Consider the following 19132-nt stretch of genomic DNA (forward strand, 5'->3'; position numbering starts at 1 on the left):
CCTCCAGTTACTGAGGATTTGGGTTGACCTATCTATCCATCATTACACTTATACCAGAAACCCTAGTGCAGATAAATTCTTTAGGCACAGGAGGTTGCTGGTCTAATAGATGGTACTGACCATTTTGGTGCTTCTGTGATACACATTTGCTGCTCAGGTATAATGGGGAACTTGTGATCCTCCCAATATTGTTGGACTACAGTTCCCATCAGCTCTCACCATCACACATGCTAACTCCTATCAGTTCACAACATTTGGAAGGCCACAGGTACCTTATCCCTGCCCTAGGATATAATTGGATATATCCCGTTTTATCAAATTGGTACCAGGTTTGTGCAGGATATATATAATACACATTTACTCACAGACTATCCAGCCCACCACAGACTTCCTGACTGGTAGCACCTCTCCAAACCTAGTGAGAGGCCTTTTTCCAGTTCTGCTCTCTGAAATACTGTTATTTCACAATGTCAGGGATTATGGAATATGAAGCCCCTATCACTAAGCCATAGTCCCTTCAGTCATTGTCATAGCCCTGATCCATATGTTGCTATTGCGGTGGTGAGATGTTTTCCTTGTATCCTAACTTTATGATACAGAGGTCATTTCTGTAATTTGGAATCATATGGACTGGATTATCACCATGGCCTCTTTTCAGCACTTCTAGCCACTTCTGCAAGCTGCTTGTGGGAAGGGACATTGTGGGAAGGAACCAAATTGTTTGCATAGTTCAGCTTTACCTAGGGTCAAAATAGATGCTAAGGTGGTCATAAGTACAAAGGAATCTGCCTTATTCTGAGTCAACCCATTGTTCCATCTAGCTCAGCATTGTCTATATTGAGTGGCAGTGGCTCTCCAGGGTTTCAGCCAGATGTCCCCACCTGGAGATGCTGGGGATTGAACCAGGGAGGTTCTACATGCAAGGCAGATGCTCTGCCACTGTGCTATGGCCCTTCCCCACATGACTATCCTTGGCCATGTGTTCCATCACATATAAATGCACCCGCCATGTTAGTTGGCTGGTTTATGTGTAGAATTAGCACCAATTGCTGGCACATTCGCTTTACATCTCAGCAGGGTAACTCACATGGTAAGCATAGTTATATGTGATGGGGTATGCATGGATCCCTTATAGGGGCAAGCACTTTACCAATGGCTGCTGTCATGTTTGCCCTTTACTGTGCATTTGACAGATGTTGTTTAAGGCTAGACTCAGAGTAGAAAATATATTAATCAGGCCATAGACATGGAGATTTCTGGATGCAGGGTCTAAACTATTCACTGAGGTCTATAGGATTATATTAGAGTAATTGCTTCTGGGTTGAGAAATAATTGTTTCTACATGATTGGATATTGTACTATGTCCATAGTTATCTGGTGTAAGTTTACAAATACCAACTAACAAAACCCCAAGCAGTTCCATCAACTTTAAAAGGACCACCTTAGAGAAAGGGAGAATGTGGATTGCAACACATGTGTAATGAGGTCTGTAGCCCTACATTTAGTTAATGTGAAGACTGAATCCATGGGCAGCCAAGAACTTCAGGCCAGAGGGCTTGGTAAGAAAGATTATTTTAATTTTGTTTTATGTTTGGTTTCATATATTAAGTTTCACTGATAATTTTAGCCTTGATCCAATAATAAATAACAGTTTTTTAAAAACAACAACAACTGCAACACTCTTTCCCTGTGTCCATGACTGTAGCTGGGTTATGTTCATCCATGCAATAAGTAATTTAATATTATCTGATGCTATAATTTAAAAGCATAAGAGCGTGGAAACTTTGATTGGGATATGATCAAACAACAATAGTCAAGAATGTAATGCCGCCGCCTCCTTCCATTTCCCTGAATGTGATTTTATGGATGATACAACTAAGCCAAAATATTGGCATCTGTGTTTTTCAGTCCTGTGTGAAAAGGTTTCCTCAAATAGTTTTAAAATAAGTTTGTATAATGCCCATAGCTGCCAAGTTATCCCTTATGCTGAATAGGCTTCCTCGTGAGAAAAGGGAAAACTTGGCAGCTATGATAATGCCTGCCAAAGGGCCCAGTTCCTTGCACACTATCTCCATAAATAAATTTAAAGAAGTACCATAATAGCACACATTTTTGCTTTGTAGTAGTGCTGCTACTACCACCAAATAATGGGGATTTCACTAAAATCAAATTGATTTGGCTTTAATACGCTGTATATATGAGGTTTGTTTTCGTTTCTCAAAAGTCTTTTGCTTGGGAGAGACACATGTTCTCAAGGCATGCTTGACTAGGGAATGTATCAGATCAGGAAGCCTCTTAAAAACGTACACATTGGAAATGGCTCTTTAGCAGTGCAGTCCTATACATTTCTACTCAGAATTCAGTCAGTCCCATGAGTTAAATGTGGCTTATACCCAGGTCAGTGGTATAGGATTGCAATATGAAGTTCCAATAGCTCCAGTTTAATTGAGGTTTAATTTATCACCAGGTTTTAATAGGCCTCTGTTTTGGGAATGCAGCAATACATCTGCAGTTTGAAATATCCCCTCCCACACATGGCCTCTTGTACATCCCCCCCCCATATGTTCTTCAGATGGATTCTGGGTTCCACTGAAAAATAATACACCAGGATCCACCTCAAAACTTGATTATTAAAACAGTCAATATTGTGTGTGCCATTCGAAAAGTAATGATTTGAGTGAATCTGCTGTACCCATCTGTATATGAATTTTTTGCAGCCAAGTCATCACTACACTTGCAATATTTGCGCATTCCTTAAAAAAACCCAAACCCTCACAAGAAACCCTTCAATCCAAACCATGTTCGTTCTCATTCACAAAACTGACACGTGCGAAGGGCAAGTGCTTATGGTATTTTAACCATATCTTTATGTCTATGTCTGAAACATTTGTGCATGTAGTCTGAAGTCCATTTAGAAAGCTGCAAGACTACAAAACCCATTACGCTGTGATGCTGTGGGTGAGGTCCATATGTACTGAAGCATTCGGGGCATTTAACTGATGTCAGCAATTGACAGCATTGAAGGATTGGCAGTGCAAATGCAGCCAAGTGAAATCTGGTTAGTCAGATGGATTTCCTGTGGAAATCTGATGCTCTTGGCCTGGGAAATGGAACAGAAAGTAGAATTCCAGTGGTGGGTTGCGTATGCTTAACTCAAGCATTTAAAAGTAATTGCATTTCAAACAACCTGTCTCCGTTTCCCCCATATTCTCTCACCACACCCCAATCTCCTTGTAAGCTAATAAAAGTGGTCCACTCCATTTTAAATCATCTGCACTCTACACTTTTTTAAGATTATGGAACATAATGTTATGGTAGCAGTAGAATTTTTCAAAGGTTTTACAGATGTTGGTAAAACACCACAATACAATAACGTATTATTCTCTTCCTTTGAATGTTAGGGAGAACTATGCATAAAAAAAGTTATGAAACTACTCTGAAAGATTGTGCATGCTCCGGATAAGAACATACTATTTTACTAGCAACAGAATCTATGATAGGATGAGCCTGACTGCACACATTTCACTCAAAATCTTGCAATGAATGGGCATGGGGAGAAAAACAGAAACAAAAAAACCCACTTCATCTATTGCTTCTGAAATTCTGTGCATTTGAAAAGCTGACCCCTGTCTTAAACTGCTACTAGCATTGGTGCACCTAGTAATATTCCCACTACTAGCAGCAAGACCACCAAATCACATCAAAACATGTTTCTTTAATAATGTATTTTCCAGCAGCTTCTTAATGTCACTTTCTTGATTACAGCAGATAACACAGTTCTCAAATGTTTGTTACAAAAACAGAGAGAACTAGGGCTCATAGTAGTACTATAGTAAATTTCAGAGCACTTCATGAATCTGCATGCATAGATTTTGGGGGGGTGTTCTCACATTTCCCAAACCTCAATTTCCTCCAGATTCAGGGTTTTTGTATAATGCCACCCACACAGATGTTTGAGCTGACAAAAGTTGCCAAGCTTTTCTTCACTCCTTGGTGTAGTTTCCTAGCCTTACTTTCTAGAAAGTCTGTGGAAGGAGATAAATGTAGCTTGAATAAACAATCTCAAAGAAGCATTCTAAGGTTTTCAGAATTCCCTTTTGATTAGTTTTAATCTCTTTCTCACTCTTTCAACTTTCCCCCCTCCAGACTCCAAACTTTCTTATTTTGTACCTTTACCAAGCAGGCCCAAATCTGTGAATAAATCTTCACTGAGGAATTCTGATGAACGTCCAAATTCTTTAGGACATTAGCGAAGCCGGGGCTGTCAGAAGTCTTTGGTGGAGAAAGATTGATCGTTTCTTTCTCTCCCCCTCACTCTCTACTCTTTTACTCTCACAGTTTGCGTGGAACTTTTTTTTTAAAGGACTCATTATATATTATTAACTTTTTTAAAAAAAATTAACTCCTTGAGTTTATGGTCTCTGGGTGCATATAACTGAGCTGGGGTGGGGAGATACATTAGGTTTCCCCCTACTTTTAAAGAAAACTTTGGACTAATAAACTCATTAACAACTGTTTCCACTATCGCCTATTCAATCCCAACTGCTCTCATAAGTTTTAGAAGAGGACAGCTTCTAGAAATAATTCTTTCCAACATCCTTTCACACTAACCTGATATTCTCCAGCAGTGTTTATAATGTGTGATATATATATATATATATATGCAAATCCAAACAGATTCGTGTCTGCTAATCCACTCGTTTTTCTTTCCTTGGGTTTCAGTGTTGGGCTGGTTGTAAATTTTAAGTTTTCGGCTTCTGCTTGGGTGATTTTTACTTCAACCCTGGTGTCTGTCTCTTCTTTTCTAATTCCTCCCTCCTGGACTGAGCTAAAATCAACGATTCAATCAACCAGACAGAGACGAGGCAATAAGGCAAACTGTAACCACCACCACCAACCCCACAGTTGCCTCCTCAGATCTTTCGCAATACTGTATCTTCCTTAACACTCACTTAGCATTTGTTAGCAAAGGGGGGTGGGGATCAGTGGCATTCTCCCAAGGATAGGTATGCTGCCATTATTATTATTATTATTATTATTATTATTATTATTATTATTATTATTATTATTATTATTTGTTGTTGTTGTTGTTGTTGGCTATTAAATAAAAATACTTTCTGTTTTCAACCGGGCTGGCCCTGCTATTGGGCGAGCCAGGTCACATGGCCAGGATTGGCTGCAATTTATCCCTGCTCGTCAGTTTAATAGAGCAAGGTCCCCATACGCCTGTATTATCAGCAATATAAGAATTTTTTAAAATAAAAAAACGGGGGAGGGAGGGGGAGGAGACTGCAAATAATATTAATACTGAAGCGATATAAAATATTGGAAGGGCCTTTAAGATCAACCGTTCCTTCCCCTCCCATCCGCCCGCGTTCCCCCCCTCTTTCCCCCTCCCTTTTTTGCACTGGGCCCCTGGAAAAAGCCATGAATTTTGAATTTGAGAGGGAGATAGGCTTCATAAACAGCCAGCCATCGCTAGCGGAGTGTCTGACGTCCCTTCCCGCTGTCCTGGAGACATTTCAAACTTCATCAATCAAGGAACCACCGACGTTAATTCCTCCTCCTTTAGAACAAACCCTCCTCGGCTTGGATCCTTCATCCAGCAACCAGCCTACGCCAAGGAGCCAAAAGAGACCAAGGCATGGGCAGGCCCAGAGACCCGCGCTCCAGCCTCCTTCCCTGGCAGGAGAATTCCCCTGGATGAAGGAGAAGAAATCCTTCAAGAAAGCCAGCCAGGTCCCTGCTGCTGCTGCTACTACTACTTCTCCTTCCTCCTCCTCCTCCTCCTTGCCTGGATCTGCCGCGGGTTCTCCTGCAGGTCTGTATACGACGAAGGGGGGAAATTGGGGTGTCAAGGGGGGGGGGGGACTGACGGAGTTGACTGAACAGGACAAAAAAATCCTACTATATAAAATGTGCTCGCTGCTGGGAAACCGAGGCAATGCTCTACGCCTGCCTTAATCCTAAACCAACACCAAGCAGAAGAAATTATTGAAATGGCAGGGAGAATCATTCTTTCTCTCTCTCTCTCTCTCTCTCTCTCTCTCTCTCTCTCTCTCTCTCTCTCTCTCTCTCTCTCCTTATCCTCTTCTAGCAAATCTCTAGAACAAGTTGAAATAAAAATCCACACAGCCTCTCCGAACTGGTATTCATTTCTGGCCCTCTGGGCGCCTTGTTTATGCTCTGGGTAGTCATTCCAGTGGGAAACCGTGGACAATACAGAATATAATTCTGCAGATTCGCTTTTGGGGGGGTATATTTTATATAAGCTGTTTTATGTCAAGATTAGAAGAAATATGGTTGGAAAGAAGACATCAGAGGAAAGGAGCGGGGAATATAGTCCTTTTTTTAGACCACCCCTATTTCATAGACTGGTAATTTGCAGGGCACCCCTTCAATTTTCCCTGCAGATGCGAGAGTCTTCCATTTCAACATTTCTGTCCCACCAACTCAGTTAAGTCCTGTAGGATTTCTAGAAGTGCAATTATGGAAATTGTAAATCCTGGACTTCATGGTCTTATAGTTGGGGTGGATGGCACTCCTTCGCTTCAAAATGAGATAAGCCTCCTTCTGCTGAGCGGGGGCCTGGACCCCTGCTTTACAAGCCCTGCCCTGTCAGCATCGCGGTGGGGTCAACCTAGCCACCAAGCTAAGGAGGAAAGGAGCTACTGTAATTCCTTTCCTTCAGTGTCCTCACCCTCCCACGTCCCACCTGCATACATCCTGGATTTGTGGTTGGGATGGACATCCTTAGGACTCCATTGGGAGAGAAGCAACGCGGTTGTTGGGAGGGGGACACAGTATTAGCTCCCTGGATCCCCTATTTCCCAGGCTGTGTGGATAAAGCAGCGAAGAAAGAAAGATCCCATCGGTTCTTTCGCTCTCTCTCTCTCGTCCCCTTTTGGGTTCCCCTTTCCTATTTTCCCCGCTAAGAAGGCTTTGCCATTCCTTTATTAAAGGTCCCCTTCTTAGGCAAGAAGGTAGATTGGGAAGACGGAAGGCAGGAAACTGACGTCGTCTCTTGCAATCGATGGAGGAGAGGCTTGAAGATGTCTTATGGAGACTTGGTCTTCCACAAGCGTGTCTTGAATACTGATTTCTCCATCCCAGAGTGAGCGTGCAGGGAATTCTTCTTCGCATTGAGTCTCCCTCCAAAATTGCACCATCCCTTCTCCCCTCCCCCTGTCCTGCCCCCGCACTCTGTTCTCTGCAGGACCTTAAATAAGTTTCCCAGCGCTGGTTTCCACTGTTGCTTATCTGTAAGGGATGTGTATGTGTGTGTAAGACTTTTGACTTAGATGCACAAAACTTTGTAAAATTTCCCTATAATTTCCAAGTGGTTCCCCCGCACGCCCTTGTCTCAATAAAAAAAGCGCACGTGGGCAGACCCCACTTAGGAGGAACGTTTCTTCACCCAGCTGTTATTTTTAATGGCTTTATTTCGTCTCATTTTCATTTTTAAAACTGTCTTCTTCTTCTTCTTTCTTTCTGTGTCCAAGACGTCCAGGGTTTGTTAGACAACAGCGGGAGCGGCTCTCGACGGCTGAGGACGGCTTACACCAACACGCAGCTGCTGGAGCTGGAGAAGGAGTTCCATTTCAACAAATACCTCTGCAGACCCCGCCGGGTGGAGATCGCGGCTTTGCTGGACCTGACGGAAAGACAAGTGAAGGTCTGGTTCCAAAACCGACGGATGAAGCATAAGCGACAAACGCAGCATAAGGAAATCCCCGAGGGGGACGCCAGCTTGGATCAAGGCAGCGAAGAGGTGGAGGAGGAGGAAGAGGAGGAGGGCAACTCTCCATTTGGAGACGTCCTGGAGATCCCTTGTCCTTACCCTGCCCGCAGCAGCAGAGAGCCGCCGAGGCCCCCCGCTGGCTACCTGACACCCGCAGAGGAGAGCGCCCCCAACGCAGAGCCAAATGGGACAGCTGGCGCCCGCTCTTCCTCCTCTTCCTCTTCCTCCCTGGACAATGCCTTCCTGGAAAGCCAGAAGTCTCCTTTGTTGCCACCAGACCTGAATATTTTCTCTGTGGATTCCTGCCCACAGACCTCAGAAAGGCTTTCTCCCAGCTTCCAGGGGTTCTTAGACAGCCCTGTCAGCTTCTCCGTAGAAGATCTGGACTTTTTTACAAGCACACTTTGTTCTCTCGATCTGCCACATTTGAATTTCCAGTAAACACCCTCTCCGACATTCCTTATCTGCCTTGGGTTATATGCCCCTATAAATATACACAGGCATGCACACACCAACAACTCCCTATGCCATGGAAACCGAAAGTACGCTCCCCCCACGCCTGACAGCCCCCTCACACCCCCTCCACACCCCATTGAAAAAGCATTTATTTCGAAAGAGGTTTGTGAGTCACTAGTGGACCCGAACCTAAGAAATATTTCTGCCACTTTCTTTTAAAGGAATCTATGTTCTGACTGAATTCAGGTATTTCTATCTCGTATATATTTTTATTCAGACAATAATAAAGGGGTGCCACGCTTAAGGAGATATTTATCAGATATTAAGGGAGAAAAATGAGCTCTGGCCTTTGAAATATCTTTAGAAGCTCCCTTCACCTTGCATAAGAAATCCTCGACTCAAGAAGAAAATGTCTGTCCGTTTTTCTAAAAAAAAGTGAACTTCTCAGGAAACAAAGCAAGACGTTTAGATTTATTAATTTAAAGAACAAAATAGGAAGAAGGAAAAAAAATTAAAAACAACAAGAGCGACGGAGGTTTTGTCCCTTCTTTTTATGTTTTAGAGGTAGATTATTTATTCAAATGCTTTAATAGTAAAATGCAAATTATTTATTGTACATTATTTTCATAGATTAAATAAATGGCTTTATAGTATTAAACGCTGCATTCCTGTTTTACATTCACGTTAAAAAAAAAGCAGGAGACTGTATTTCGTTTTCCTCCCTTTAAAATTCTTTGAGGTTTTATTTTTATTAGCCTTTCGTTTACATAACAAGAAGAATTAGGGGCGATAGCCGCTGAGGAGTATAAATATTTTCAAAGGCTTAAAAAGCTGTACTAAACTTCTTTTTAAAATCACGTTCTTTTCTCTTTTTATTAACATTTTACAATATGTAGTATGAGTAGCAGAGATCCTGTATAATATTTATAATGCTAAAAAAACAACAACCAACAAAACACCTCACTTTGGAAATATTTCAGTTGATGCGTGTTAATATATGATTTGTTCTTGAGAGGTGCGGGGGGGGGGGCGACCACTCTGAGCAGGGCCACTTTTATTTAAAAAGCATCTAGTTAACTGACCCAGCATAAACCAGAAAGGGAATGGAAAGTAAGGGGCACAATTTGTTATCAAAAAGATTATTATTGTTGTTGCAATTATTATTATTACAAAATATCAGTAATGCCCAAAGTTTCTATGTCCCCCCTTTTTTTGCTAAATTAGGTCACCCCTCCGTTGTAAAAAAAGAAAAGAAAATAAGAACAAAAAAGCCCCTTATCCGCAATGTCTCAGGATAAGGGAAAGGAGAGAAAGAGAGAGAAGAAATAATTCAATAGGTGGGCGCAGTACAGATTTTAGAATATCTTTTCCGTGGTTTTTACACGTCACCTCGAGAGGAGAAACAGGCGTCTGTTCTCCAGATTTTTTTTAGCGATGTGGAAGAAAGGGGTGTTCCAAATTTAGGGACACGCAGAGGAACGGAGAAAAAAAATTCAGACGTGAAAATAGGAAATTTCCTATGCAGAGAAGGCTATTCAATCGACTAATTCAAGCTCCCCACGTACATAGACGAAATAAAAGACCCTTCTGTCTGCCTTTTAGATTCGGAATTAACGATTGGTTGTGCCTATGCCTATTCAACTCATAAGGACCTTTATTTCTTAGCCCTAATTTTATTTTATTTTTTTAAACCAAACCCTATCTTAAAAGTGGGTGGCTTGTGGCGGGGTTGGTGGCGGAGGCGAGTTTTGCTGGGTTGCGAATGGCAAACGGTCAGAGAAGAGGGATCGCCGGCCGTGTGTGTGACATGCACAATGTTAACACACACATACACAAATAAATCATATTACGTCTCTGCTAAGTCACCGGTATTTCCCCTAACATGGCAGGATTTTGGGAGGCGTTCAAGTCGCATTTGTGGGCCAAAGTAACACACTGAGATCCGGGAGAGGAAGGGCGAGGGGGGGGGTGTTGTTGGACTCTAGGAGATCGGAGTGAGGGGGGAGGGGAGTAGGAGCTCAAAATGGCGCAGGAATCGAAGACTACACAAGTCGAGGCGGGGGGGGAGGGTGCGGTGAGGACGACCAGGCAGCCATTATAGATGGAAGAAACTGTTCTATTATGCCGGGGGTAGGTTGTGACGCGGGGGAGGGGGGTGGTGGAAGCGTGGGCGGATGGAATGTTGGTTGTGATTCTGAACAAGACAGGGAGCTTTTGAGATTCTGAATCCTCCATTCGTAAGATTTCATTCAGCAAGATTAGACAATTATCATGATGGGCTTTTGCATCCAAGGATTTTTTTTTATTAACGACATTCTAAGATGGTCTGATACACGTTTCCCCTTCGCTGCAGATAAACCCTGTTTCATTTCTCGTGCGCTCTCTCTCCCCCCCCGCCCCGCCACCCACCCCAATTCTATCCCCATAATCGCGAAGGGAGAAGACCCGCGTTTGTGGAAGGAGAAATTGCTGCAAAGAAAGGCGTCCTCTTGCACGTCGGTAAGAAAATAAATAAAACGTAGGCAATGTTGTTGTTTTTTATTACACATGCCTCCCCACCCCCCACCCAAGACACATATGATCAGGGAATTCTATTTAGGAAACCACAATACGGAATCAAAACCACATAAACAAACATACATTCCTGCTCATTCGCCACACCCTCCACCCAAACCAGTTGAAATCTATTCTGTAAGTATAGTCAAACAGGCATATGCTTTACAATTTGCGCTGCATTTCTAGCTACACACTTACATAGAGTAAATCCCACTGAAGTTGGGACTTTCTTTTGAGGTAAAATCCACTCCACTCCATTCATTGCAGCATAGTCCACTTTATACAGTGTATCAGCATGCTATTCAAAATAAATTTCTTAGCAAAGCAGGGCTACAAGCATCACACAAACACAAATATTCAAATATTCTCATAAATGAGAATGCATTTATTTGTTTTAAGGTTTTTAAGGTATGAAACTGCCTCAATAAACCCTCTGGCTTAGCAGTTGAGTTTGCAGCAGGGCTGGCCCTACCATTAGGCAGAGTAAAGGAGTCGCCTTAGGTGGCAGAAGCCTAACCTACTACAGAGGGTTGGTGTGAGGACAAAATTGTGTTGTGCAAACTATGCTCTTCTGAGATCTGGAGGAAAAGTCGGAGGTTAATGTAAGAAAAACAAACCAATAAAATAATAGGCTGAGAGTGACCACAGGAGTTAACAGTGCCTGAGTATCTATCTCATGATAAAATGTCAATTTCAGTTACCTTCAGTTGTTACTCAGTCAGTAGCACACATGTAGAATTTTCTCTCTGCTTTTGCTTATGCCTAATGACAACAAATGGCCCTTTAAGATACCTCTGAAGTTTTTACCATAAAGCAGCAGCTTCCTGAAAGTCCTAGAGTGGCCAGTCCCTCAGCACTGCACTGCTGCACCCCCAAGATTTTCTCCATAAGGTTTCACAATGCTTGCATCCTCACTTTTCTCCTAGACTTAAAGGATGGGCAGACTTTGGGCCTGTCAGATCTACTTTACTTATTTATTTACTAGAACTTCAAGATCTCTCAACCAGAGCCAGATGCAACAGACATATGGTTTGAAGGAAAAATAGGGTGTCAGCACATTCGGAGCCTAGGAATTTAGATAAACATAGGAAGCAGTTCAGACTACAGTATTGGTCCATCTAGTTCGGGCATCCCCAAACTTCGGCCCTCCAGATGTTTTGAACTACAATTCCCATCATCCCTGACCACTGGTCCTGTTAGCTAGGGATCATGGGAGTTGCAGGCCAAAACATCTGGAGGGCCGCAGTTTGGGGATGCCTGATCTAGTTTGATATTGTCTGTTCTGATTGGGAGCAGATCTCCAAGGCAGGGGCAAAACTAGGTTTTATTTCACCCTGGTCAAAAACACAGTTTGGCATCCCTCCACAGTTTGGCATCCCTCCACATGCATTTGTGTATACACACACATTGGCTGGGAGCCTCAATGGCACCCCTCTGGAGGCTTGATGTGGGGGGACCCGACTATTTCTCCACCACCACCTCCGAGGCTATGGCTTTGTCCAAGGTTTCAAACGAGTCTCGCTCAGTCCTACCTGGAGATAACAGAGTTTGAACCTGCATGCAAGACATTAGCTATGTCCAGGGGTGATTTATTTTGGAAGAAAATACTTGGGGGGGAAGCCCCATGTAACTTAGGTCACACCCACATTCATTAAAAGCACATGGCTTCCCTCAAATAATCATGTGCTTTAAACATTTGTATGTTTAAATGTATGGTGTAGATGTGACTCCACTGGGACTTCTGAGTAAGCAGGCATAGAATTTTGCTCTGAGTCTGCATACACCTTACATTTAAAGCACATTTAAAGAACATTCCTCCAAAGAATCATGAGAACCATAGTTTACCCCCTAAAGGGCTACAATTCCCAGCATCTCTAACAACCTACGGTTTTAATACTTCTTTGTGTGAGAGATATGCTTCAAAAGTGCTGATGCAGGTCTCAGCACTGGCATCGCAAACAGTTCCCCATGGTACATTCTGATCACTTTGGCTCAACCTGATCCCTGGCAATCTTTAAGGACTCTTATCTGTCTATACCAATCTGTAGTGGTTAGGAAGGCAACTCCATCAAGGACTTAATGTGAGATTTACTTCCAGTGCGAGAGAGTTTAGCCTCAGAACTGTTAAAGCAATGAAGAAACATATGCCTCTGAGCATGTGCAGAACACATCTAAGTTTCCAACTCAAACACATATAATAATGTGCATGAATGACGTAATGGAGATTTATAGCAGTTTATAAGGAAAACAACAACAGCTGACTGCTCCCAGGGTGGTACTTACTATTTAAACAGGAACTGGGGGGGGGGGGGGAGAAAACAGTAGCAATGGATGAATATTAACAGATGCTTTTTAAATTCTGCGTTCTTAAATATGGTTCCGTCTGTGGGTGCAGATTAAGGGATTAAGCCAAACTCTCACGAAAAATGTGAGTGTTGAAGAGAAATCTGGAGGGTGGAACCATGTGCATTAGGCATGGGGAAACTGTAGCCTTCCAAATATTGCAGGGCTACAACTCCCATCAACCTCAGACAGCATGACCAATGATCATGGGAGTTGTAGTACAAAAACAGATGGGGGGCACCACATTGTGTACCCTCACTTTAGATGATAATATGTATTTTCTTATTTCAAAATGTGGTATATGGTAAGCCACCCCTGCCACATCTGGGGGTCTTCTTACTCATTCTCCCAAGTGGAGTCCTGGACCCCTGCCTCAATGTGCTTCCCTGGGTGCACCGCTGAGAATGGACACCACAGGTAACTGTAATGCTCAAATTGGTGTTTAAAGCCTTAAATGACTTAAGCCCCAAATACAGTATCTAGAAGACCACCCACTTTCCTACAGACCCTCTTGGGTCTTAAGATCAGGTGGAGCACACAGTGGAGATCACCATCCCCCCCCCCACAGAATCATCTCATCAACTAATTTGATTGGGAAGGGAGTCAGATTATGCATCAATCATAAAGCAAAATTCATCCATCCACTGGAAATTTGATTGAGATACAAGGCCACTGTCTAACTACAAATTGCCTCTTCCCAATGGCTCAGCAAAGGCAACCAAAAGAAGTAAATCTGAATGCAGGGGGGAGATGGTTCAGCAAGTCTAAACCTTGGAGGCTCTTTTTCATTGAGTAGGCTGAATCCTTTGACCACATGGGACATTTCTCTGAATATATGAAGGGTGCATTTGCCAGCTTGTATTTACAATAATCCAGATGCAGCCTTAAGAGTCATGGTCAAATTGGCTTAAGTTCTAGCCAGTGGTAAAGCTAGAATATTTGTCACTGTGGGTTAATTTCCCACAGTATATCTGGGGCTAATGATAGGTGAACTACGAATTCCAGAGTTCTGCGAAACTGTAAATGGAGGCTAAGGGGCTAAAAAAGGTATACAGGCTTCTCTTTCCATTTGCAAGGCCACAGACACACAGGAATAAATGACTCATTTATGGACAGTGTCTGGCATTTCTCATGCCATACTTGAGCATATTCCAGAAGCCAGTAATATTAAATAAAATCGTGGATAATGAATAGCTTTCCTTGGTGCTTTGGACGTGGCCAACCCCAGGAGGGAAGTTCCTGGGGAAGAGATGAGTGGTACTCAAAAGAGAAACACATTTATTGCAGTGCAAGAAATGCAAAAAAAATTAAAAAATTAAAAAGTAGGCAGGATGCCAAGGAAGATCATTTCTATTAAGTCCATGCCAGATTCATTGTTAAGCTAAATAACATGGTTAAGATGCAAGGGTAAACACCCATCTGTTGGCAGCTGCAGGGGGTGGTTTTGAATGGGGAAATGGCCAGCAGGGAAAGAAATAAGCACTCCCTTTCCAAAACACTTGTCTGATCAAAATCACAGCATCCAAATGTTGCTTTTCTTTAAAAGAGCGGGACTTTTTACAACATTTGTGTGCAGTTTGCCTAAATCAGGCTTTGCCAACTTGGTGTTCTCCAGCTGTTTTGAAGAACAGGTCCCGCTGGCTCCAGCCAACATGGCCAATAGTCAGGAATGCTGGGAGCTGGCCTCCATGCAACTACATATGGAGGGTACCATGTTGGGGGAGGCTGGCCTACACTGTAGAGCAGTATATCAGTGGTGATTTCTTGTGAGACAGAGCTCAAGTTCTCCTGGTTGACATGACCTGGAACGTCTTCCTTCAGTCTCAGATGTGCAATGGAATTTATTGTATTTGATTCAACAATAAAGATTCTGGGGCCGCTCAGCCCTGGCAAAATGGAGTTGAATGAATGAAGACCTGAGGCATATGGTTCCTCAGGATGGACTGAAGTCTCAAGAGGTCGCCATCTTGCTGAAGCTAAGGAGGACTGAGCAAGATCAGCGCCTGGGTGGGTGATTGCCTGGGAACCCCCTTGGGTTCCATGGTGGAAGAAAGATGGGATATGCATGTACGAAAAAAATAAATACATAAAAATAAAAATAAAGATGTAAAAGCACCTAGCAATCAAAGTATTCTGAGTAATCCAAATGTTTTGGAAGCTCAGAACATGAGGACTGTTTCCCATTGAAAGAATCCAGTGTTACTAAATCAAAGAGCCTGCATTTCAAACCCTTTATTTGGTCCAGACAGAGTTACAAGATGCTCAGCTCACCCTTCACATTTGCTTCCCTTTTCAGGAGGAGGCAACACACAGAGGCATATATCGCTGCGTCTCCATCCTCGGTACCTGGTTTCTCATTCATACCACCTCCCATCCTATTCATAACATTGAGGGACTGTGATGTTTGTTTCATTGGACTGGGTATATATACATAAAAGTGGAGAGATTTTTAAAGCACCAAACAGCAATTTGGACAAGTTTGCTCTAGATACTGGAAGGATGCTGTTAATAATGAAAGCCATGCATTTGTTACAATGACTAACAAGACAGAGTCTTAAAGGTATATATATCTCTCTCCTAGATATATAGCTTCTAGATCTATAAAGTTTCTAGACTTCATGGAAACAGCGATATATTGCATTTTAACTGTTAGAATCTGTCCTTGCCATTGGAAGAAGACATTATAGCCATGGCGTGTAGCATTCCCGACCTCTCTCCCCAGGTTAACTGAAACTCTATTTCTCATTTTCATCTGATCTTAGGGAGGCAGTTAAAAGGCTAAGCTGCTGTTTGGTAGCTATGAGGGACTGTGTGGTGAACAAGCTAAAACTTAATGCAGACCAAACAGAAGTAGTATTGTATTGCTGGTAGACAGATTGGCTGACACAGGTTTGGAGTTTACAACCTGTTCTGAATGGAGTTGCACACCCCCTGAAATACTAAGTTTTGTAGCTTTGGTTCTCATTGACCATTGACTCACTAATCTTCTTAGATGTGCAGGTGGAATTGGTGGCAAGAGGTGCCTTTCCCTAGTTTTCTGCACTTAACTGAAAACCATCATTGGCATAGCAAGGCCATAAAACTGATGGCTGCAGATAGAGGACCTGTTCTACCAACATCTTTATAATGAAAGCCTTTTCTACCTGGCATTGGTTGCCACTCAAAATGACCAGGTTCGCTTTGATTCTGAGAGTCCCATTCAGACTGCACTAAGACTGTAGTCCCTTCTTTGGGAGTTCCTGGATCTCCTGGTGTTGGTTCAGACTATGCCTGAACTCAGAGCATATTGAGGAGGTGATAATTCAGCACTGGGCGGAGAGAGAAAGTGAGAGGGGTTAATTCTCTAGGAGGACCAATGCAAAACAACTGACACCTTATCAATACAAATCTCTAGCTAGGGCCCTTCTGCGGATCATAATGACTCCTCCAAGTCGCTGCAGGTCTAGGCAGCATGCCACTCACAGCCACCAATCAATTCTCCACCCACAGAAAGTGACTTAATAAATGGGGGGCCTCGCCGGTTATTATCCTTGCTCACAGCAAACCTTTCTTATTTGTCCTAATTAGCAAGACCAAAGTGTCAGAGGAGAGAAGGGAACACATTCAATAAAATCTAAATTATTGAATGACTGAAAGATTTCACCATTTGTTTAGCCCATTTTTTACTTCCTTCAAAATGTCAAATGCCAGAGGAAACACGTTTCGAAAGCCCAGGCCTGATGCTCTCAGCAACTGCAGAGCATAAATTAAGCATCTGATGGTTCCCCTCTCCATGAGATGAGAGCTTATTAACTGCAAATATACAAACAAGGCAAGTTAATGTAGTATAAAGACACCAAAGCAATATTTACCTTGTCCTGATCTAGACTATGGATATGTTATAGCCATGGTGCCACTTGAATGCCCTAATGATATTACACACACACACACACACACACACATATACCAGAATGCGAAACCTGTTCAACCCCGAGGGACACATTCCCACCTGGGCAATCTTCTGAGGTTCAAATAGTGCTGCTGGGTGGGGCCAGAGGCAAAAGTGGGTGGACCATTAAGTGTAAATTTCTACACTCCCACAACCCTTTGAATCCTCCATCCAGGGAAACAACAGGGACTATATAACAAATTCCAGCCAGGGAAGAAACTACTCAAGGAAAGTGCAAAGCAAGGTCAACAAGATGTGTGTCTAGAGAGGGTGTGTGGTCTGTAAGGAATCCTGGGGGCCAGGTAAAGAGGCTTGGAGGGCCACATTAAGCTCCAAGGTGAGGTCTAAGGTTCTCCACCCCGAAACATACAATGATAATAGGTAAAACAAACATTGGGAGGGGGAGCAGTTACACACACACAACAGGAAAGTCAGTGAGTAGATGACATGTACATTTGTGGTACAGGAAGAGAGTCCTCAAACATATGAATTGATGAAGCCAGGCATGAGTAGACTCAAAGAATGTAAGAACATAAGAGGAGCCTGCTGGGATAGGACCACCTAGCCCAAAAACCTGTTCTCACAGTGCCAAACCTTTGGGAAACCCTTAGGCAGAAACTAAGCACAAGAGCACTCTCCCCTCCTGTGGTTTCCAGAAACTGGTATTCAGAAGTACCACTGCCTCTGATCATGGAGGCAGAACATAGCCCTTGTGGATAGTAACCATGGATAGCCATATCCTCTGTGAATTTGTCCATGCTTTTTTTTAAGCTATCCAATTTGGGAGCCACCTCTGCCTTTGGTGAGAGTAAGTTCCACAGTTTAACTATGAGCTGTGTGAAGAAGTACTTTCTTTTCATCTGTCTTTAATCTTTCAGCATTCAGATTAATTGAATGTCCATTAAATTATAGTGCTAGGAGAGTGTGAGAAAAACCCCTATTCTCCATGCCATGCATAATTTTACAAACTCCCATCACGTCTCCACTAAGTTGTCTTTCCTTTAAACAAAATAGTTTCAAATGCTACAACCTTTCCTCATAAGAGCAGATGCATGAGGCGTAACCCCCTGCAATATTGTTTTCCAAAATTCCCATTGGTTAGTTACACCAGGGGATGTCCGGATTCTTAAGTCATATGCTTTAATAACTGTTCAGAGTCCAGTTCATTCATGCATACCACAAAGCAGGAATGTTTCAATGGATGGTATGATCAACTATATATTTAAGGGCCTAGGGCATGGATAGTGTTGTTGTTGCAGCAGGAGGAGGGCATGGCTTTCCCAGATGAGTAGCTAAATTAATATGTTGGAGCAAAATTAACCAAGAGTCTTACTGCAAGGTGCTGGTGTGTGTGGGGGGGGGGTAGCACTGCAGCCTAAGGGCTATATATAACTCAGAGTACACCTATTGGAATCAATTGACATGACTGACTTAATTGATTTTGATGGGTTTATTCTTAGTATGGCTTAGCTGGCGACAGCCCTAACACATTCATCTGGGAGGAAGGGCAGGATATAAATTTTATAATAAACAAATTTATTACGGCAAAACCCTTCATGGACCACAGACTGCTTCATCAGATGTCTGGTAAAGGGTGTCCTGTTGCAAGGGTCAACCAGCAAACACAGTAGAGTGTCAAACCACAAGTAGGTTCTGGAAAGGGTAGGGGGCACTGCCCAAAAGTCATCAGTATGTCATCCTTGAAATACTGTGTCAATGAAGACTACCCATGAACTGAGGTTTGCCAAGGGTGTGCAAATTCATGCCATGCACCATCCCGTCTTTAGTGATAGCAATCTCTGATGCTCAAAGGGGTGGGAGGAGGGGGAGGAGGAGGAGGAGGAGGGGGAGGAGGAGCTGTTGCTGCTCAAGATTATATGTGGGAAAATTCCTCCCAGATCTCAGGGGCCCACTACTGAAGCTCTAGTTGAGATACTACAATATAATCTTCCTAAATGCATTGAACCCAGTGAGATTCTTTGCTCCCCCAACTTTTCTAGGGAGACTGTTCCAGAGTTCTACACCACTAATATATATTTTAAAAACCCCTCTGATTGCTTTTCTTTGCAATAAAATTGGGGAGGGAGGAAAGGAGCCTCATCAAGTCA

At 42.9% G+C, this 19132-nt stretch overlaps 1 protein-coding gene and 1 long non-coding RNA gene across 2 annotated transcripts in view; one reads left to right on the top strand and one right to left on the bottom strand.

Moving 5' to 3' along the window:
- The window catches only part of LOC148683814 (uncharacterized), a 410944-nt gene that overhangs the window by 325067 nt on the left and 66745 nt on the right, over nt 1-19132 (bottom strand). The gene's annotated exons all lie outside the window — the stretch shown is intronic.
- Nucleotides 5403-8855, top strand: HOXB2 (homeobox B2). The gene is made up of 2 exons (XM_035137114.3): nt 5403-5821; nt 7503-8855. Exons 1-2 carry the CDS (start codon nt 5428-5430, stop codon nt 8180-8182), a joined length of 1074 nt encoding a protein of 357 aa, XP_034993005.1. The 5' UTR covers nt 5403-5427; the 3' UTR covers nt 8183-8855.

Source organism: Zootoca vivipara, chromosome 12 (genome assembly GCF_965207765.1).
Source record: "Zootoca vivipara chromosome 12, rZooViv2.hap1.1, whole genome shotgun sequence".
NCBI lineage: Eukaryota > Metazoa > Chordata > Lepidosauria > Squamata > Lacertidae > Zootoca > Zootoca vivipara.

Bases quoted from the DNA above. Each gene is read 5' to 3' on its own strand.
- HOXB2 (XM_035137114.3), top strand. From the start codon at position 5,428: ATGAATTTTGAATTTGAGAGGGAGATAGGCTTCATAAACAGCCAGCCA. The intron at 5,822-7,502 runs GTCTGTATACGA...TCTGTGTCCAAG, and splicing joins TGCCGCGGGTTCTCCTGCAG to ACGTCCAGGGTTTGTTAGAC.